A 21,823-nucleotide genomic window follows, 5' to 3' on the forward strand; every position below is an offset into this window, starting at 1 on the left:
AAAAGAAGCCAGGGACAGTGCTCAGGCCCTGAGTTCACGGCCCAAGACTGGCCAAAAAAAAAAGAAAAAGAAAAAAAGAAAAAGCCAAGTGTGAACACAACGCCCCAAGTTCAAGCCCCAATATGGGCACACATATTGTCCAGTTCTTGACCAAACCCATGTGAGCTTTGGGGCTGAATTCTAGCCCATCTCAGTCTGGCTGCTCCCCTCCCCCATGCCACCCCTATCCAGCCCACACAACAGCTCTCTCAGACACACACTGATGCCCCTAGGGGCTGCAGACTTGCATTATTTTATTTTGCTCTTTCCAGTTTCAAAGCTACTATTATGGGTGTTTATAGTTATACAAATGACACTTAAAAAAAATAAAAGACCGAGACACCCAGAGTGAGAGGCATGTTAGGAGGCTGGGGCCCTGCCAAGGAGACACATGGCTTCTTCCTGCCCAGGAGATCCAAGATGTCAGCCAGACATGGAGCACCAATCACAACAGGGCTCTGGCTGAGAAGGGCAGGCCTAGGGCTGGCAGTGGGCAGGGCTGGGGATGACCAGCTAGGGAAGCAAGCACAGGTGACAAGACCCCCCACCCCCCCACACACACACCAAGACCCCTCAGAACTACCACCAAGCTATCCTGGGATGCCTTCCACCCGTACATTTAAGAAAAAAAAAAATACTGATTTGGTCATTTTCTGTTTCCAGTCAGGCCAGGGTGAAAGGAATGAGATGGGAACAGGGTATCCCACTGAGGCCAGAATGTGCAGGGGAGACCTTGGCCCCCCCCCGCCACACTTCCAGCCAGGGAGCCGCTGGGTCATTGCAAGATTGGACACAAGCAGCGGGTCCAGCCACACCCAAAAACACACCTATGGACAAATCTCAGGCCAGGTATAGTTTCAACCTCACCCCAGACTTCCCACTTGATGGGGGGGTGCAGAAGGCTGGGGACAAGTGTCCGGCTCCTAGGGCTGAGGCAACTTCTCAGCCCCCCTACTTTCCAGGCTACTTTTCAGGGAAATAAGGCTCACAGTTATCTGAGGTCAGAAAGAGGTGCCAGCCTTGCCCCATGGCAGAGGAGGGGACAGAGGGACCTGAAGTCCCTCCAAGGGACAGGCTGCAGCCACTGACCCGTGAGGGGAAGCAGGGGGGAGGGGAATGGGGGCACCATATTCTCTGGGGTTTCCAGTTTGAAAGGCAAGAGGCTCACCACCTGCCACAGGGCCACCTGAAGAGGGTGAGCAGGAGGATGTGGAGGAGCCCACCCCCATGGCACAGGTGCCCTTCAGTACTCCCAGAGCGAGGCAGGGTCAATGGTCTCGGCGCAGGCCTTCAGGACCCCTGCATGGTCCCCTTTCAGGTAGCGCCCCCCCACCTTGATGGCCACTTTATTGTAGTCACAAAACTCAAAGAAGAAATCCACCGGGGTGTCGCTGCTGCTGATGACGGAGGAGTCGCTGCCCACCGTCCAGTACTTGCCTGTGGAGTCTAGGGAGGGAGACTCCGTCAGGCTGTGCCCTCTCCATCCTCCCGCCCACCACCCCTTCTTCCTCTTGCCCACTTCCAAGGTCATTATCCCCCTCTAATCAGCTTCCAGAATCTCAGCCCAGCTGGAATGTGGAGGGGGGGATCCCCTCCCCTGGATTTTATCTTTATGATTTTATGTATCAGTACTGGGGCTTCAACTCAGGGCCCGAGTGCTGTCCCTGAACTTTTTCCTCTCAAGGCTGGGGTTCTACAGCTTGAGCCACAGCTCCACTTCCCATTGTCTGGTGACTGATTAAGGATAAGAGTCTCACGGGGACTTTTCTGCCTGGGCTGGCTTCAAACCCAGATCCTCAGATCTCAGCCTCTTGAGTAGCTAGGATTACAGGCGTAAGCCCCCAGTGGCTGTTTTTCCTGGATTTCCAATGCCTGGTTTATCCCTCACCTCTACCTGCCTGAGCTGAGCTGGGCAGGAAAAAAAAACGACCCATACAGACAAGGGGAAGGAAGGGGCTGCTCCCTATGCCCAACCAACCAACCAACCAAGACACAGGGGGGTGTGGCCAGGCTGAACCCCCAAAGCCAGAGCCAGGCAGAAACAGGGGTGGAGAACCTGCCTTTGATGTTGTAGGCGCCATTGTTGAATTCAAGCTGGAAGACATCATAGCTGGAGCGGTTAGCATCTAGGGTGCCAGTGACCTTGCGGCAGCCGATGAAGCCATGCTCCCCGCGGAACACGATGATGGGGCGGTTGATTAGCTTCATGAGGAAGAGCTCCGAGTCCCCTGTTGCAGGACAAGAAGGGACAGTGAGCCCCACAGCAGAGGGCAAGGTGTAGGTCACACAGGGACAACCAGAGTCGAGGACCACACAGCAGCCAACCCTTAGGTCAGTAAACTGGGGTAGGGGCTTTGTAGAGAGTGCTGTTTAGGGGTGACTAATCCCTACCTACCCCCCAGAGTTCAAGGGCAGTATTAGGGAACCGGAAGTGTAAGCATACCCCCAAGGCAGTAATTTACCTGCCGTCTCCACCGAAGCGGCCAGCTGCCCGTTCTTCTTGGCTGTCACAAATTTCCCGTTGGACGCACGCAGTGTGATGCGCCGATCACGCCACTCAATGTCAAAGTAGCAGCTGGCATTCCTGGGGGTGAGGAGACAGCATCGGGAGGGGCAGCTCGCTCCCACAGAATGGGGGTGGGTGGGGCCTGGGCAGGCAAGGGGCGGGGCAACTCACTTGGTGGACGCGGTGGACTGCACTCCCCCCGTGGCTGTCAGCATCCAGTACTTGCCAGTGTGGGTTCGGAAGGCGCACTTCTTCGTGTCCCTGTCGATCTCCAGCTGGAAGGTCTCCTGGTCAGTCTCCTCATCCTGATTGGCTGATAGGTCCATACCTGCAAAGCAGCCCCAGGCTGATCAGACCAGCCATGTCCCGTCCCCTAATGCAGGATGACCCACAACCTTGTCACAATACCCACACATGGGCTGAGACCCTAAGTGTGGCTCTGATACTCTCGGCCCATACATCAAGGGCAGCAGCTGGCAGGACTGGAGCACATGGGCAGGGCCAGAGAACCAAAGCCAGCTAGGCCATTTTCAGCTCACTTCCGGACTACAGAAGGAAGTGGTTCAGTAATCCCAGCACTCTGGAAGCAGATGCAGAAGAATCTTGAATTCCAGGCCAGCCTGGCTACACTGGGAGCCTCTGGCTCATAAAACCAAAACCAGGCACTAGACAGGGTAGCTCAAGCCTGTGTGTTTGACTACTTGAAAGGCAGAGATCAGGAGGATTGTAAGGCCAGGCGAGCTAAGAAGTTCTTGGGACACCACCTCAACCAATGTGTGGGCATGGTCATCCCAGCCACACAGGGAAGCACAAATAGGAGGCTCACAGTACAACCAAGCTAGACTATGAGACCTTGTCATGAAAACAGCCAGCTGACCTTAACCCTAACTACTCAGGAAGATGACCCTTGAGGACTTGGGTTTAATACCAGTCTGAGCAGATAAATGAGACTTTTTCTTTTTTCTCCAACTAATAAAGAGCCAAGCTGTCTAGGTACCAGTGGCTCAGGAAGCCGAGATGCACAGGATAGAGGTTTGAAGCCAACCAGGGTATGAAAAAGGCCATGAGACTCCCATCTCTAATTGACAAGCAAAAAGCCAGACTGGAAGTGTGGCTAGAATGGCAGAGTAACAGCCAAACAAGCCAGCCGAGCAAACACAGCCTTGAGTTCAAACCTCAGGACGGGGGAAAATAAGAAAGAAAGAAAGAAAAGAGGAGAGGAAAGGAAGGAAGGAGGGAGGTAGGGCGGGAAAGGAAATGACACAGAAAGGGACTGGGAGCATGGCTCAAGCAGAATGCCTGCCTAATAACAAGTGTGAGGCCTTACATTCAATCCCCAGTACCACAAATTTAAAAAAAAGAAAAAGAATAAAAGTAATGTTTAAAAAAAATGTGCAAACAGGCATTTTGGAGCCAAGCAGGAGGACCTCGACATGGCATGGGATTCGATTTTCTTAAGTTCTGTTGTGGTTATGTAAGAAATGGCCTCTTTCTTTTTTCAGTTACAGATGGAAGTATTTCAGGATCAAACGCCCTGGTGTCAGGGATTTGCTTTAAATACAACCCAAGCCATGAAGAAGAGGCACGGGCACAGATGGCGTAGTTCGCAGAACAGGGCGGGAGGAGTGTGGCCAGTGCGCCTGTGTGGATTTGTGGAAGTGAAAATGGTTAAGTAAAACAAGAGCCTGGGGGCTGGGAATATGGCCTAGTTGTAGAGCGCTTGCCTCGTATACATGAAGCCCTGGGTTCGATTCCTCAGCACCACATATATAGAAAATGCCAGAAGTGGCGCTGTGGTTCAAGTGGTAGAGTGCTAGCCTTGAGCAAAAAGAAGCCAGAGACAGTGCTCAGGCCCTGAGTTCAAGTCCCAGGACTGGCAAAAAAACAAACAAACAAGAGTCTGGCCTGGATGCCTGGTATCCCAGCTACTCAGGAGGCTGAGATCTGAGGACTACGGTTCAAAGCCAGCCCAGGCAAGAAAGTCCCTAAGACTCTTCTCTCCAATTAACCACCAAAATGCCAGATGTGAAGGTGTAACAAGAGGTAGAGTGCCAGCCTTAAGCAAAAAACAAAAAAAAGCTCAGAAACAGTGCCCAGTCCCGGGTTCAAGCCTAGGATCAGCAAACATAAATAAATATTTAAAAATAAAACCTTTAGGGCTGGGGATATAGCCTAGTGGCAAGAGTGCCTGCCTCGGATACACGAGGCCCTAGGTTCGATTCCCCAGCACCACATATACAGAAAACGGCCAGAAGCGGCGCTGTGGCTCAAGTGGCGGAGTGCTAGCCTTGAGCGGAAAGAAGCCAGGGACAGTGCTCAGGCCCGGAGTCCAAGGCCCAGGACTGGCCAAAAATAAAAAAATAAAAAAAAAAATAAAACCTTTAAGACAAAATCATAGTTAAGCCTGCTCTCTCCAGCTAGAAAACACTAGCCACACCCTGCCAGTGCAAGCCTGGTGCATAGGCATGTGTCCACCCACATGTGCCCAGCTTGGTGAGGTGGCAGACTGCTGTCGGCATCTCATCTGTGTACACGTTTCTATAACAGGAGAGAATCCAACTGCACAGAGCTCAGTAACAACCAACCCCACCCACTAAGGCCTGGAGGGAGCTACTGGCTCACCACCCTGCACATCTGAACTGATTCCTCCAGCCAAAACCTGCAGGTTTTGCTTCCAACAGGAAAAGAAAAAAAAAAAATTCCCATTCAGCAAAGGTCCTAGATTCCTTTCTTGTGTGTGCCAGCAATGGGACCTGAACGCTATATCCCTTAGCTCTTTTGTTCAAGGCCGTTACTCTACTAACTTGAGTTCCACTTTTAGAGATGCTAAAGTCACCCATCTTCAAACCTTGATCCTCAGGTTGTGGCCTCCTGAGTAGCTAGGGCCCTGCTAGAGCAACCCAGAGCCATGGGGCATTCTGGGAGGTTTGTAAACAAGCCTCTGGGCTCCTTTAAGAAGCTGAGACCCAGCAGTGGGTGTGGCCAGTACACCCACCGTGGGTTTGAAGGGTTCCAGCCCCATCCTAATCAATCCTGTCTCCAGGTGCCACTCAGTGGAGAATGTATTTCCCAGAGTGAGAGGAGGAAAAGTGGCCTGTCCTTGGTTCAAGGTCACATGACCGAAAAAATTATTAAAATTATAGGAATAAAATGTGGTCTTAACCAGAAGCAGTAGTTCACGCTTGTAATCCCAGCCACCTGGGAGGTATAGATCAGGAGGATTGAGGTTTGAGGGCAGCTTGAGTATTAAGACATCATCTCGGGGCTGGGGATATGGCCTAGTGGCAAGAGTGCCTGCCTCATATACATGAGGCCCTGGGTTCGATTCCCCAGCACCACGTATACAGAAAATGGCCAGAAGTGGCGCTGTGGCTCAAGTGGCAGAGTGCTAGCCTTGAGCAAAAAGAAGCCAGGGACAGTGCTCAGGCCCTGAGTCCAAGACCCAGGACTGGCAAAAAAAAAAAGACTCATCTCTACCAATAGGTATAACTTGTGGGTCTGTAAACTCAGCTCTAGGAGAGACTTAGGAAGATCTGGATTGGAAGGCAAAAGATCTAAATTGGAAGGCAATCTGGGACAAAAATCAGACCTATCTAATCCTAACTTGAACAGACACCCAAGGCCACACCCAAGAACAAGCTGTGGGCTGTGGGGTCCCCTCCTTACTCACAGCTCCCCATCCAGAGGCCTCACGCCCACCACAGAGGCAAAGGGGCCATGAAACCTACCAGGCTGCTATCCGCACTCAGCCACACCCTGCACTGCCACATGCTGCCATCTGTCCTGCGCATGTCCATCAAGGGGACAGTTAGCTGGGGAAGCCCCTCCAGGCGGCACACAGGGAACAGAAGGGGCCATGCTGCAGCTGAGTCCTGCGCCACCGGGGCAGCCCCTACCTTGCTTACCAGCCTTCAGATGCCCAGTGCCAACACCAGACTGGACAGAGGAAGAAGCAAGGGATACTTGCCCAGAGCCACACAGCTCTGTGCATTAGTTTGATGAAAGGCCCAGACCAGCCAGTGAGGCGTGAAAACCCGGCTGGGAACCCTTGGGCAAGTGCCTTCAATGTCACTCTGCCTCAGTTTCCCTACCTGCCAGAAGGGTCCAGTCTCTTGGCTGGGATGTGGAAGGGGGTGGGGGAGACAGGGACCTGGGACCTGGTGCCTGAAGACTCTCCCCCACACACACCCAGCAGGGCCCCTCTGAGGCCCAGCCCAGGCGGGAAAGACCACATTTGGCCTTGGAGTCTCTAATTGGAGCCCTGTTGCTATGGCAACAGATTTTCTGCGGGATTTGCCTTTTGATCAACTGCAGCACAGAAAACCTGAGTCACAGACTCACAGGAACCTGGGGGCCGGGAGATGGGGGTGCTCCTGGCTGAGCCAAGTCTCCTACCTCCCTCCAGAGCCCTGGTCCTTCATCACTTCCTGCTTCCTGTTTCTCAGCCAGTCTGTGCTCCTTGGCTCCCAGGGGACCCCTCCACCCCTCCCTGCCTGTGCCCCTTCTAAACCCCCACCCTCACCCCTTCATCCAAACCCAGTGGTTCCCGGATTCCCTCAACTTGTCCACCCCATCTCATCTAAAGAGAAGCTTAGAATCACAGTCTAGTGAGTCCTTACAACTATCTGACCCCTTCAAGTCCCTCCATCCTTACCCAAGCCATCGCAGGTCCTCAGCTTGAGGCAGGGTGTGGTGGTACAAGCCTAGAATCCAGGCTACTCACAAAGCACAGAGTAGAAGGATCTCCATTTGAGGCTAGTCTAGACAACATTAATAAGACCCTACCTCAAATAACAAGCTGGGCATAGCAGAACATGCCTGTAACTCCGAAGGAGTGGGAGGAAAATGGACCGAGGACAGCCTGCAGCCATAAGATTCACATCCTCCCCCCCCCGCCCCACACACACACATGCAGCTCCCAGCCACATTTGGGAAGCACAGACCTGGGCCTTCCCCTCTAGAAAGCCTGCCCAAATAGCCTTGAAGACACACCCATCCCCATGGCTCATAGTCCTGACATCAGGGACCTCAAGATCTGAAGACAGTGGAGGCCCAACGTCAGCATCCCAAGTCCCCTCCCCCAGTTTTGAGTCTCCTTAAACTCAAAGATGAGCCAACTCTGCCTGGCTCCAAGGTCTGGTTACTCCTGCCCCATCATCCTGAATCACAACCATGACACCCAGTGAGCATTTCTACCTCAGGCTGGCAAAACACCTTCAGGCTCTCTGGGCCTCAAGGGCCTTGGCCACCTGCTCCAGCCTCATCTTCCCCAGGGCCAAAGGCCCTGGACACAGCCCCAAAGGTACAGAGCCTATGAGAATCAGCACCTATCTGATGCTAGTGCCTTGCAGGTCCTTCCATTCTCATCTCCCAGTTTTCTGGGCCACATTGGGCTTTCTCAGTGCTTTCCTACCTCAGGACCTTTGCACAAGCTGTACCATCTGCTTTATAACGCCATTCCACACATTCTGGTGTTATCTTTTATATACCCTCCAGGTTAGTTCAAGTGTCCTCTAAAAAGAGGATCCTCTTCATCTCATCTGGGACCCTGGTCCTATTCCCCTTGGCTTTTCCTTGACACCTCAATTATGTCCCCAAGAGACTATGGATCTCAGCACTGGATCTCAGCATGTCCTCATCTCTTCTAAATGGGGGAATTCTGCCCTCCACCCAGCAGACAGACACAGAGCCCTTATTTAGGAAGTTCAAAATACCCCATCCTGCATGCTTGCTGACTTGCTCTGTGACCAGGAGCAAGTGGCTTCACCTCTCTGGGCCTAAACTCAGCCAACTCAGGACCCTTCCCAGCCCTCCACCTTCACCCCCACCCCAGGAGGGCCGGGCAGCTCATCCTATCTCTTGGGCCTGGAGTCTAGTTTCCCAGCCAGGGAAACGAACTTCATTCAAGGCGTCCCTCCCAAACCTCCAAGTCTCTCCAGGGGGCTTTTTGCTGCAAACAATCTCTTGGCAAGGGAGGACCAAGCGCAGAAGACCCAGACACGGGCGATGGGGGGAACCTGAGAAGGGAGGCCGAGAAGGGGGCTCGCTTCTGGCGTCCAAGCCGGTCGGAAATGGCCCAGCTTGTGGGAGGCCCTTGAGGGTACGGATCGAGTTGCAGCCAACTGTTCCCTGCAAGGCCCTTGGGGACGGGTTCACTCCAGGGTAGGGGCTTCCCGAGGGAGCCTGGCCGGGGTCTCCCGGCACGTGCGAGGCCGCCCTCGGACGCCCGGCCCCGCGCGTCGCGCCCGGCGCAGGGCGGGGTGGCTGGCGCGCGGCCATCCCCGCCACGCTGCTAGCGGGCCGCGGTGCGAGGAGCGAGGCCACCTCCGGAGCGCCCCGGGAACCGGGCTCGGGCCGTGGGGCGGCTCCAGGGGGCGCGTGGGGGGCTCCGCCGCAGGGGGAGCCGCCAGGGCCGCTCCCCTCCCCCGCCCCGCCGCATCTGGTTTTCCCGTCTGCAGAGCCAGAGCAGGACAAAGGGGGCGAGGGAGGGACCAGACGAGGCGACCCGCCCCCCCTGCTCACAAAGGCCGCGGCCCCGAGCGCGGGGCCGGCGGGGGAGGCGGAACGGAAAGGCCGGGCGCCCGTGGAGAGGGACCTGCACCCTACCCCATCAAACACCCAGCGAGCCTCCCCCAGGCCAGCCCAGCCCGGCCCAGCCCGACCCAGCCCGGGAGGGAACCGGTGGGGACGCTCACCCGAGCCTGGGCCTGGGGAGGCAGAGAGCGCCCAGGGGCGCCCCCTCCCCAGGAGCTGTGGGCGCCGATCCTCAGGCTCCGCGCGCATTGGGCAGGGAAGCCAGGCCGGGCGGGGGGGGTGGGGGTCTGGCACGTACCTAGGTCAGGCCTAGGGCTCCCGGTGACCCCGACCCGGGGTGGGAGTTGTGCAAAAGGCGCCCGAAGAGGGGCCGGACCTCACGTCCCACGGAGGGGGGTTGGCCTGGGCGCCTAGCGGGGGGCGCACAGGGGCCCGGCAGGCGAGAAAGGGCGGGAGTCTGGGCAGGATGCGGGCGGAGAGCGCTTTGTGCGGGGACGCAGCACGCGGGGGCAACGTTCCCACTCACCCTGGCGCGTGGACACGTTCCTCTCGTTGGCCGCCTGCAGCACCACCTGGGCGCAGCTCTGCTCCAGCACGAAGAGCTCGTCCTTGCCCACCTTGGTGGCCTTACCCGCCTTGAGCGTGCCGCTGGGCCCCGACGGTGCCAGGTAGCGGCCTTCGCAGTCGCGGAAGGCCACCTTGCCAGAGCGGAACTCCAGCGTGTAGCCCGTGGCGGGCTCGGGCTGTGCCACCAGGCGCCCGTCGTGGCGCAGGAAGCGGTGGTCGGCGGTCTGCACGCTATAGCGCTGGTCCTGGAAGGCGAGCGTGATGAGCGAGTCGACGCCCCAGGGCACGTCCCGGTCCACGGCAATCTCGTCGGCCGGCCGGGCGCCCAGGTGTGCGTAGCGCTTACGGGTCAGGCTGTAGATGTTGACCTGGGGGTGCATGGCGATGTGCACACTCCACTTCTCGGCGGGTGACACGGTCTGGGCGAAGCACGACAGGCGGTCCTCGGTGCCTCCGAAGTAGCGTCGGTGCGCCTCGGACTGCAGCGACCAGCGGCCGTCGTCGTGCGCCACGATCAGGAAGCGGCAGTCGGCGCCGGGCACCTCGCGCTCGCAGGTCACGTTGCCGTCCTTGTCGGCCGCCAGGTAGCGGCCCAGGTGGCTGCGCAGGCACACGGCCGCGCTGCCCGCCTCGTCGGGCGGCTGCTCCAGCGTCCAGATCTGCTTCTTCTTCAGGCTGCTAGCCGACGCGTTCACCTTGAACCCGAATGCCTCGGCCGTCAGGTACTTGTTGCTGCAGTTGATCAGGCCGAATTGGATCTGCACCGCCTCGGCCGTGCCGTTGGCGGTCATGGTGGCGGGTGGACGCAGGCCCCGAAAGCCCGGGGATACAGAGGGTAGATGGGTGGCGGTGGTCCCCGCGGCTGCGCCCCGGCTCCTTTGTCTCGCGGACGCCGCCCGCGCGTACCCTCCGCAGCGCTCCACAAAGCCTGCCCGCCGCCCCCCGGCTGCTTTATATAGGCGCGGTGACGTCCGCTGCGCCACGCCTACGCCACGCCCCCGGGCCCGGCGGGGAGGGGGCTCTGCCGCTCCGCGGCCCCCGAGCGGAGCGAGCGCAGGGCGCGGCTGGGCTTTCCGGGTCTTCTCCCTCTGCACCACCCGCTTCCCATCCGGGTGTCTTCGCCCCGCCCTCTGCTCCCGCGTGACCCCACCCCCATCCCCGGGACGCCCCTCACCCCAAGCCGAGCGGAGAGGAAGGACGAGCTGGTGCGGGAGCGGCGGGGACCGCGGTGCAGATCTGCTCTGGGTGGGGGCGGGGTCCCCGAGGTGGCCTCCGAACTGGGCCTGGCTGTAGCCAGAACTGGGAGCAGCCTGTGGACCTGAGCAGGGGCCTGAACACCACAATTCACCCCCAACCCAGCGGGTCTCCTTGCAGCCTGCCCCTTCTGCGCGGTGGCTGAGAAGCTCCAGGCTCTGTAGGCCCGGGTAAGGTCTCAGTGATGGCGACAGTGAGCCCATGACCAACGGGAGTCCCGCCCTGGTGATGCTCAAGCAACTGGGACATGGTCCTCATTTATGAGGTGGGTATGAGAGGTGGATATGGCCCTGGATGAGCCCAGCTCAGCAGGGATGTTTTCTGCCTGTCCACCCACCCGCCTACCACCCCAACGAGGAACATTTCTCTTTTCTAAGCCTCTGGAAGGCCCAGACATTTTCTGGGACATTCCGGGCATGCCAGGCAGCCCTTGGAATGCCTGCAAGACCACACTGTCCACAAGACAGGGGCCCCTGTCCTTCCCAGCCACAGGCCAGGACACCAAGAAGGCCAGTCCTGAGCCTGTGCCATATAATGGTGGTCCACTCTTGTTCAGGTCCCTTCACCAGGAAAGCCAGGCACTGCTGCCTCAGGCCTGTAATCCTGGCTATTCAGGAGGCTGAGATCTGAGGGTCACCAAACCAGCCCAAGGCAAAAAGTCTGTGAGACTCTTTATCTCTAATCAACCACCAAAAAGGCAGAAGTGGAGCTGGGATTCAAGTGATAGAGAGACAGCTGTAAGGTTCACCCCTGGGAGGGCTCCATGCTCTTTTGCTCTTTCTGTCTTCTTCCTTCCCCTCTGTCTCCCCATGCCTCCATCTTGTGCAGGCTGGCAGTTTGCTGTTCCACAATAAACTCTTCTCTGCCTGAACCATGTGGCGGGTTTCCTTTCCTCTCCAGCAAACCTTACAACAGCCTTGAGCTAAAAAGTCAAGAAAGAAGGACTAGAGTCCTGAGTTCAAGCCCCAGTACTGCCACACACACACACACACCACATCACATCTCTGTGGATTTTTTATATTTTTCCATCTCCAAAAGGGGCATGGCTGCATTGGGAATATGGCTTGATGGTAGGGTGCTTGCCTAGCATGCATGAAGCCCTGGGTTCAATTCCTCAGTACCCCATAAACAGAAAAAGCCAGAAGTGGCTCTGTGGTTCAAAGTGGTAGAGCTCTAGCCTTGAGCACAGGGAGGCTCAGAGACAGAGCCTAGGCCCTGAGTTCAAGCCCCAGGACTGGCAAGGGGGGGGGCACATCTGGGCAGGCATAGCCATACCCACCTGTGATCCCTGCTACTAAGGATGCTGAGACAAGAGAATCTTGTGTGTGTGTGTGTGTGTGTGTGTGTGTGTGTGTGTGTGTGTGTATACCAGTCCTAGGGCTTGCACTCAGGGCTTAGGCCCTGTCCCTGAGCTTTCTTGCTCAAGGCTAGCACTTTACCACTTGAGCCACAGCTTCACCCTGTCTTTTTTGGTGCTATAATTGGAGGATTTGAGACTGTGATCCTCAGATTTCAGGCTACTGAGTGGCTAGGATTATAGGTGTAAGCCACCAGGGCCTGGCAAAAAGATCACTATTTAAAACCAGCCTTCATAAAATTATAGAGACCCCATCTCAAAAACAGAAATGAAATCAAGGATAACCCAGGGGTACAGAGGGATGTCTCAAATGGTAGAGAGCTTTTCTAGCATCATGAAAGCCCTGAGTTCAAATTCCAATCCTGAGGTGGGGGGGGGGGGGGCGGAAGAGGGAGGACCATGATGATGGAAAAGCAGGCAAGAGGATAAAGGGGTTCACACCCAAGAATTTAGACCTGGGATGTGAGACTGTTCAAACTGGTTCAAACAAGGAAGATCTTGGGCAAACCTGGACAAGTCGACTACCCTACTCATCAAGTAATTAAGCCAGAGCCTGGCCTGAGTCAGAGCCTAGTCAATACCCCAGTTTGATTATTCACTTAACATCATCACCACCCGGGCAGCCTGAGGGTACAGTCCTCCTGCAACAAGTTGGATTGAGTGGTGCCTCTCCCTGGCCTGCTGCCCACTTGTTGCATAAAGGGCAGTCTGGTAGGAGATGGGGGCCTTGCCGATTTCCCTCCCATCCCCCCATCCCCACAGGACAAGATGGGGTGGAATGAACAGAACAGAGTAGATGTTGGGGCCTGGACTGGGGGAGCCTGGACTGGGGGAGAGGTCACGGGGCTAGTGGTACAAGGGTTGTGATTAATGTCAGCAGATAGAAATAAAGAGAAAGCCATAAACCAGGCACCAGTGTAGGGTGGCTCACGCTTGTCATCCTAGCTACTCCGGAGGCTGAGATCTAAGGATCACGGTTTGAAGCCAGCCTAGGAAGGAAAGTCCTTGAGACTCTTACCTCCAATGAACTACCAGAAAACTAGAAGTGGAGCTGTGGCTCAAAGTGATAGAGTACTAGCCTTGAGCAAAAGAGTTCAGGGTCAGTGCCTAGGATCTGAGTTCAAGACCCATGACTGACAAACAGCAAAGCCCCTTTATTGTTCTTGTCATTCTTTGTCTTTCCTTCCAAATAGATAATACATTGGCCTAGTTAAAATATTAAAGACTGTAAAAAGGCTTTTACCACCCATTTCCCACCCTGCCCCTTGTTAACTGCAGTTAAGTTCTCTCTTGTACTTCTTTTCTTTAAATGGGGACAGGAAATTTTCATCTGTGTGTGTATGTGTGTGTGTGAGAGAGAGAGAGAGAGAGAGATCAGGTCTCACTTTGTGACTCAGGCTCACCTCAAACTCTTAATCCTCCTGTCTCAGCCTCCTAGACAACTGAGATTACAGGCATGCACTACCATGCCTGGCTAACTCCACTGTTCTTTGGGTTTGGGGGTGGGTTTTGTTTTGTTTGTTTTTTTCCAGTCCTGGGGCTTGAACTCAGGGCCTGAGCACTGTCCCTGGCTTCTTTTTGCTCAAGGTTAGCACTCTGCCACTTGAGCCACAGCGCCACTTCTGGCTTTTGGTTGTTGTTGTTGTTTATATGGTGCTGAGGAATCAAACCCAAGGGCTTCAATTTTGTTTCCTTTATTGGCAGTGCTGAGGAACGAAACCCATGACCTTGCATGTGCTAGACAAGCACTCACTCTACCACTGAGCTACAGCAACATGTCTAGCCTTAAGGCCACTGCTTGTTGTTAGGTTTATTAAAATAGGTAGCCAATAAAGGAGAATGCCACACGGTGTTCGGGAGGGAGAGAAAGTTTATTACAGAACTGCAGGCCTGTGGCGGAGGTGAGGCTTGGCTGGTGTGAAGGAATGACCCTGCCCTGCCTTATCTAGGGCGGGAGGGGTGGCCAGGTGGATTAGGATGTGACCTCAGGGAAGGGGGAGGTAACTGCCTCCAGGTATGCTGGTTACCCAGGTAACTGGGTGGGGAGGACCTTACACTTACACACTTAGGGGTGTGTGTGTGTGTGTGTGTCCTTACTGGGGGCTTACCTCAGCCTGAGCACTATCCCTAAGCTTTTTTCCACTCAAGGCTGGTGTTCTACTACTTGAACCACAGCTCCACTTTTAGCTTTTTGATGTTTAATTGGAGATAAGTCTCACAGGGGCTGGGAATACGGCCTAGTGGTAGAGTGCTTGCCTCACGTACATGAAGCCCTGGGTTCAATTCCCCAGCACCACATATATAGGAAAAGACGGAAGTGGCTCTGTGGTTCAAGTGGTAGAGTGCTAGCCTGAACAAAAAGAAGCCAGGGACAGTGCTTAGGTCCTGAGTTCAAGCCCCAGAACTGGAAAAAAAAAAAAAAGTTCTCACAGATTTTTCTCCCTAACCTGGTTTTAGAGGATGATCCTCAGATAAAAGCCTCCGGAGTAGCTAGGATTACAGATGTGAGCCACCAGAGCCCAGCTAAACTCCCTATAACCACTATATATGTGTTTGTTTCTGTTGTCATCCTCTGGGGCACTGTCGTGGAGCTTTTTCCTCTCTAGGCTAGTGAAGGATTTCCTCCCTTCCAGGCCAGGGCCCACAAAGGACTATTTACAACTGGGCCTCCCTGAATTGCCCTGCCTCCAAATCAAAGCAGGTCCTGGAATACCTGAGGTTTTGCCTCTTGCCTGTATGTGCCAGGGGCAATAGGGTGGGGGTCAGTCCTTCAGCCGGTGTTCTACCACTTTGAGCTACAGCTCTCCACTTCCAGTTTTCTGAAGATAAGAGGCTTACAGACTTTTCTGTCCAGGCCGGCATTGAACTACCATCCTCAGATCTCAGCCTCCTGAGTAAGCTAAGATTACAGATGAGCCACCAGCACCCAGCTAAACACCACTATGTTTTTACTAAGTAGGTAAATTAGCAATATTCCTGCTTTCTCACGTAAGTATATAAACGCATTCCTTTTCACTGCAGCATATTCTGGCATTTCTTTAACAAGTTCCATTCTATAGCTGATCTTCTGCTTTGACCAGACCCTCCTTGTCCCAAGAATTAATTCTTCAACCACAAACTGAGGGTTTTTTTTTTTTTTTTTAATTTGGTTGGTTGGTTTTGTGGGTTTTTTTTTGGGGGGGGCAGTGGCCTGGACTTAGGCCATGTACCATACCCCTCCCCCCCAAAAAAAAAATCAAGGCTGTCACGTCTCCTCTGGAGTGTCTGTAGTGGCTGAGAGGTCACTCTGGCCTGGTGCTGGATTCTGGTCTGCAGGAAGCCTTGGCAGGGAGGGAGACAGGAAAGAGCAGTGACTCCGATGGCTGAGACTGTTAAACACCCAGCTTTGAAGACTGGGACAGTTATTATTATTCCTAGGGCTTGTTTTTGTTGTGTGAAGATCACAGTAGGAAGGAAATATCAGCCAGGTTTTCCAAAGGAGCCTCACACAGCACCTTACCCCAGTCTCATTTCCTGCCCCCCACCCCCGCCCCCGTTCCTGCCCAAGCAAACAGATCACACCATCCTTTCTGCCAGTCCCACCTTAGATCCCTCTGGGGAAAGGTGGGGCTGTGGACTCTGTGTCCCCGCACCCCACGGGACCCAAGGTGCCACCTGAGCCTCTGTTGGAACCGGGGCACAGCACCGGAGAGGGGAGGTGCTTGGCTGTGGCCATCCCAGCTGGCCAGTGTCCTGCGCTGGTTCCAGAGGGGACATGAGGCCACCAGGAAGGGCCACTCTGTTTGGGCAGCCAGGCCTGAACCCTGTTCGCCGAGGGGGGAGCCAGGTTCCTCTTTTCCCAGCCTGGCAGCCATGCCTCGCCCCCTCCCGCCCCCCCCGCAGAACTGCTACTGCTAAACATGAGCGACCAAATCAGTAGCACAGCCTTTCTCTCCCCATCCATCCTTGAGCCTTCCTGCCAGGGCTCGCACCCCAACTTTACAGCCTGACACCTCCTCCTGCTTTCCTGGAAGTTCAACTTTACACCTTCCTTGGAGCTCCCACCCAGATGGCTCTGAACTGTGGTCCAAAGCCCTGGAAGCAAGAAGATTGAGAGTTCAAGGCCATCCTGAGATGCATAGGCAGAGCCTGTCTTAAATACAAAAGAGCTGGGCATGGTGACCCACACCCGGCATGCCAGCTACTTGGGTCAAAAAGAACTTATCTGAAAATAACGAAAGCAAACAGGACTGAGGGTGTAGCTTAAGTGGTAGAGCACCTGCCTAGCAAGTCCAAGGCCCTGAGTTCAAATCCTTGTATCACCAAAAGGCTGGGACACTGGTGGCTTATGGTTGTAATCGTAGCTACTCAGAAGGCAGACATCTGGAGGGTCACAGTTCAAATGCAGCCCAGGCAGGAGAGTCTGAGAGACTTTATCTCCAATTAACCAGAAAAAAGACAGACTGGAGGCATGGTTCAAGTAGTACAATACCAACTAGGCAAACTGAACAAGTTGCCAAGCCCTGAGTTCAAATTCTAGTACCAGAGGAATTAAGAAAAAGAAAGAGGGCTGGGGATATGGCCTAGTGGCAAGAGTGCCTGCCTCATATACATGAGGCCCTGGGTTCGATTCCCCAGCACCACATATACAGAAAATGGCCAGAAGTGGCGCTGTGGCTCAAGTGGCAGAGGGCTAGCCTTGAGCAAAAAGAAGCCAGGGACAGTGCTCAGGCCCTGAGTCCAAGCCCCAGGACTGGCCAAAAAAAAAAAAGAAAAAGAAAGAAAGGGGGCTGGGAATATGGCCTAGTGGTAGAGTGCTTGCCTCGCATACATGAAGCCCTGGGTTCAATTCCTCAGCACCACATATATAGAAAAAGCCGGAAGTGGTGCTCTGGCTCAAGTAGCAGAGTGCTAGCCTTGAGCGAAAAGAAGCCAGGGTTAGTGCTCAGGCCCTGAGTTCAAGCCCCAGGATTGGCAGAAGAAAGGCAGGAAGGGAGGAAGGGAGGGAGGGAGGGAGGGAGGGAGGGAGGGAGGGAGGGAGGGAGGGAGGGAGGGAGGGAGGGAGGGAGGGAGGGAGGGAGGGAGGGAGAGAAAGAAGGAAGGAAGGAAGGAAGGAAGGAAGGAAGGAAGGAAGGAAGGAAGGAAGGAAGGAAGGAAAAGAAAAGAACAAGCCAGGCATGGTGGCTCACACCTGCAATTCTAGCTATTCAGGAGACAGATCTGAGGATCAAGGTTCAATGCTAGCTGGGACAGGAAAGCCTATGAGATTCTTTATCTCCAATTAACCACCAAAAAGACAGCTGTGGAGCTGTGGGTCAAGTGGTAGAGTGCTAGCCTTGAGCACAAAAGCTCAGAAACAGCACCCAAGCCCTGAGTTTCAGCCCCAGGACTGGCTTGTGCACATGCACACACACACACACACACACACACACAGAACAAGGATGAAGTAGCCCCTAGTTTCACATACCATCCTGTGACCTTGTTCCAGCTCAACCTCAGTTTCCCTGTTCTCAAAGGAGGACAAAGGGGAGGGCCCCAGAATGCAGTCCATAAATGGCACAGATGTTCACCTCAGTCCTGGGTGAAGCAGGAGCCTCAAGCCCTGCGGGCTGTGAATGGCATCTTTGTGGCTTCCTGCTGCTGCCTCTGTGTGGCCCAGTCCAGGCAGCCTGGTACCACCAGCGTTGCTCCCCAGAGCCTCGTGAGTGGGAGGGGCCAGTTCCATGTCAAGTCCTGCCTGCTCCGATTCCTTTCCAGCTGTTTCTGGGACCCCAGCCCAGCTGTGCTGCCCAGGCCTTGAGCCACACCCAGCACTGACTGTTAGCCAGAGCCCAGAAGAGTGGACCAGGCTAGGACCCTCCATGCTGTTTCCAGGAACATTCCTGCCAGTCTCTGGCTGCAGAGTCTCTCCGTTACAAACAAGGAAAGTGAGGTACAAGGAGCAGAATCTGCCCCAGCCATAAGGAGGATGTGTAATTTTGAGGTGGGTGTCAGGCGCGGGGGAGGGGTCTCAGGCTGTGGCTCTCATCAGATTTGCAAAGAGTTGGGAACAGCAACAGCAGGGTATGGTGGCTCAAGCCTGTCATCCTAGCTACTCAGGAGTCTGGGATCTGAGGGTTGAGGTTCAAAGCCAGCCTGGGCAGCAAAATCCATGAAACTCTTTTTTTTTGTTTTTTGGTGTGCTTTTTTTTGCCAGTCCTGGGGCTTGAACTCAGGGCCTGAGCAACGTCCCTGGCTTCTTTTTGCTCAAGGCCAGCACTCTACTACTTGAGCCACAGCACCACTTCTGGCTTTTTCTGTTTATGTGGTACAGAGGAATCAAACCCAGAGCTTCATGTATGCAAGGCAAGCACTCTACCACTAGGCCATATTCCCAGCCCCTATTTATTTATTTTTATTTATTACAAAGGTGATGAACAGTTACAAAATAAGGTAATGAGTAGATTTTTTAAACATTGCCCCCTCCCTCATTTTCTCCCATTTACCACTCCCCATCCCCTGCCCCCCAAGTTGTAAAGTTCATTTCCAATATAGTGTCTAGTGAGTATCATTGTTGCAAGTGGCTTACATCTATAATCCTAGTTACTCAAGAGGCTGAAATGTGGAGGACTGAGGTTCTAAGTTAGCCAAGGCAGAAAACTCCAGGAGACTCTTATCTCTAATTAACCAGCAGACAGACTAGAGGCATGGCTCAAGTGGCAGAGTACCAGCTACGATCAAAGAAAGCCAAGTGAGGGTGGGCATTAAGGCCCAAGAAGCCCCAGTACCAAAATACACACACACACGCACACACACACACACACACAGCATGCAAGTGCAGTGCCAGCCAGGCAGCCCTCAAGCCTGTTCCTGAATCCTCTTACCCCCTCGGCCTCTCTGGGAGGATGCTCTGAGCAGAAGCCTCCCGCTAGGCCAGGATATGACCCCGCACTGCCACCCAGCTCTTGTGCGGGACACAGCCTGCACCCACACACCTGCCCCACGTGTGGCGTGACAGCCCCTGGTCGGGCTCCAAGGCCTGAGTGTGCTGCCTATAATGCAGCTGTGGTGGCCAGTGCTTGGCGCATGTCTGGCTAATTAAGAGGACATTAGCACCCTGGGCAGAGCCAGGCTCCTGCCAAGACATGCCTGCCAGGAGAGGGGTATGGCTGGTGCCCAGGCCTTGGCCTCTGCTGCCGGGCTGCCACCCCAGCTTGCTCCCTTGGAGATCTTTCCAGGTCCTCCTCCCATGCGTCGCAGCCTCATCCCTCCTGCCCTCCTGTTCTGGCCTAGGGCCCCAATGGTGATTGTCTGTGGCTGAGCACCGAACTCCCTGCCTGAGGGCCTGGCTGCACAAGCCAGGGCGGCTGTTATTTTGTTTTATTTGCGTGCCAGCCAGTTACCAGGACTTGAACTCAGGGCTTTGTGTTCACTCAACTTGCTTGGTTGGCATGCTACCACTTGAGCTGCAGCTCGAATTCCTGCTTTTGGGTGGTTAATTATAGAGAAGAACCTCATGGACTTTTCTGCCTAGGCTGGCCTCTTAACTTTGATCCTCAGATCTTAGCCTCCTGAGGAACTGAGATGACAGGCACGGGCCACTGGCATAGTTTGGTTCTATTTTCATGCATGTAAAGAAGCTACTTTGGCTACATTTATCTTGGAATTGGGGTTTTTATCTATGCTGGGATTCAGATTTGTTACCCAGAGCACTGTCTCTCCATCTAGGGAGTCTTTGTAGTTCATACAAAGGCACTGAGCAAGGCCTGCAGGATTCTACCTGCCATGGTCTGATGCCCCTTTCACTCTTGGTAGCCACGTGGCTTGCATAGAATAGAAAAATTCATTTCTCCAAGGAACAGAAAACTCTCAGCCAGCAAGAAAATAAATCACAGCAGGAAATCCCAAAGAGGGGAGTTCCCAGGGTTGGTTAACAACAACTCAGCTGGGAACAGACCCTGGAGTGTCCCTGTTCATCACAATGCCATCTTTGTCAGGTTATTTTTGGGGAGTGGAGGGCTAGGGGATGGTTCTGGAGTTTGAACTCAGTACTTCGCTCTCACATGGCTTGCTTGCTTGGCTGACACTCTAACCATACAACCAAGCCAGCTAGGCAGAAAAGCCTGTGAGACTTTTCCTTACAGACTTTCCTAGCCAGGCTGGCCTTGAACCATTATCCTCAGACCTCAACCTCCTGAATATTTGTGATTACAGGAATGAGCCATGGCACCTGGCTTGCTTTTTTTTTTTTTTTTTTTTGCCAGTCTTGAACTCAGAGCCTTGGCACTGTTTCTGAGCCTCTTTGTGCTTAAGCCTAGCATTCTACCACTTGAACCACAGTGCCACTTCCTGCTTTTTTCTAAATAGTTCATTGGATATAAGAGTCTCAAGGACTTTCCTGCCAGGGCTGGCTTCGAACCACAATCCTTAGATCTCAGCCTCCTGAATACAGGAATACTAGGAATACAGGCCTGAGCCACCAGTGCCCAGCCACGGCTTGTAATTGTTAGTGGTTTTCATAATTCTAAGATGTTAAATTTAATGCTGTGTATTTTCTACCACTAAAACAAGTCAAAGCCAGGCGCTAGAGGCTTATGCCTATAATCCTAGCTATTCAGAAGGCTGAGATGTGAGGTTCAAGGTTCAAAGCCAGACCAGGCAGGAAGTACATGAGACTCTTCTTTCCAATGGACCACCAAAAACCAGAAGTGGAGCTGTGGCTCAAGTGGTAGAGGGCTAACTTTGAGCCGAAAGCTAACCAAGAGTGGTAGGCCCTGAGTTCAAGTCCCAGAATAAATACAATGAAAAGGCCAGTCAGTGCTGGTCACCTGGCCATCTTCCTTATGTCCCTGGCTTGTTGGGTGCAGCTGGGCAGGTGCGAGGATGGACAGGATACCTGTCCAGGATGGGAGGTGCCTGCCAGCACAGTGTCCTGTAGCCAGGTTGTCTATTGGTCACAGATTTACCAGCCTCCTGGCCCTTAGAGCTTCACTGCTTTGTTTGTTGTGCCGGTACTAGAACTTGAACTCAGGGCCTGGGTGCTGTCCCTTAGCTTTTTCATTCAAGATAGCACTCTACTACTTGAGCCATACCTCCATCCACTTCACTTTTGGTCTCTTGCTGGTTAACTGGAGATAAGAGTCTCATGGATTTGTCTGCCTAGGCTGTCTCTAAACCTCAATGCTCAGATCTCAGCCCAGCCTTCTGAGTAGCTAGGCATAAAGCACCTAGCTCCCTGCTCACCCTTCCCCCCCCCAAGTTGAACTGGGCCTGTGGCTTGTATGACAGGCGCTCTACCATTTGAGCCACACCACCAGCCCCTTTTTGCATTAGTGATTTTCAGTTTTTGTTTATTTGTTTTGTTTTTGTTGCCAGTCCTGGGGCATGGACTCAGGGCCTGAGCACTGTCCCTGGCTTCTTTTTGCTCAAGGCTAGAACTCTACCTCTTGAGCCACAACACCACTTCCGGCTTTTTTCTATATATGTGGTGCTGAGGAATCGAACCCAGGGCTTCATGTATATGAGGCAAACACTTTACCATTAGGCCATATTCCCAGCCCCTGATTTTTAGTGGGTTTTTTTGGGGTTTTTTTTGGCCAGTCCCAGGC

The 21,823-nt window shown here is 54.1% G+C and overlaps 1 protein-coding gene across 1 annotated transcript; it reads right to left on the reverse strand.

Moving 5' to 3' along the window:
* Positions 1-260: 260 nt before the first annotated feature.
* Fscn1 (fascin actin-bundling protein 1) lies at positions 261-10,601 on the reverse strand. The gene is made up of 5 exons (XM_048329913.1): positions 9,606-10,601; positions 2,717-2,873; positions 2,502-2,623; positions 2,100-2,267; positions 261-1,485 (listed from the first exon to the last, which is right to left on the reverse strand). The coding sequence occupies exons 1-5, from the start codon at positions 10,435-10,437 to the stop codon at positions 1,283-1,285; spliced, it is 1,482 nt and encodes a 493-aa protein (XP_048185870.1). The 5' UTR covers positions 10,438-10,601; the 3' UTR covers positions 261-1,282.
* Between the last annotated feature and the right edge of the window lie 11,222 nt (positions 10,602-21,823).

This window comes from Perognathus longimembris, chromosome 1 (genome assembly GCF_023159225.1).
Source record: "Perognathus longimembris pacificus isolate PPM17 chromosome 1, ASM2315922v1, whole genome shotgun sequence".
Lineage (NCBI taxonomy): Eukaryota > Metazoa > Chordata > Mammalia > Rodentia > Heteromyidae > Perognathus > Perognathus longimembris.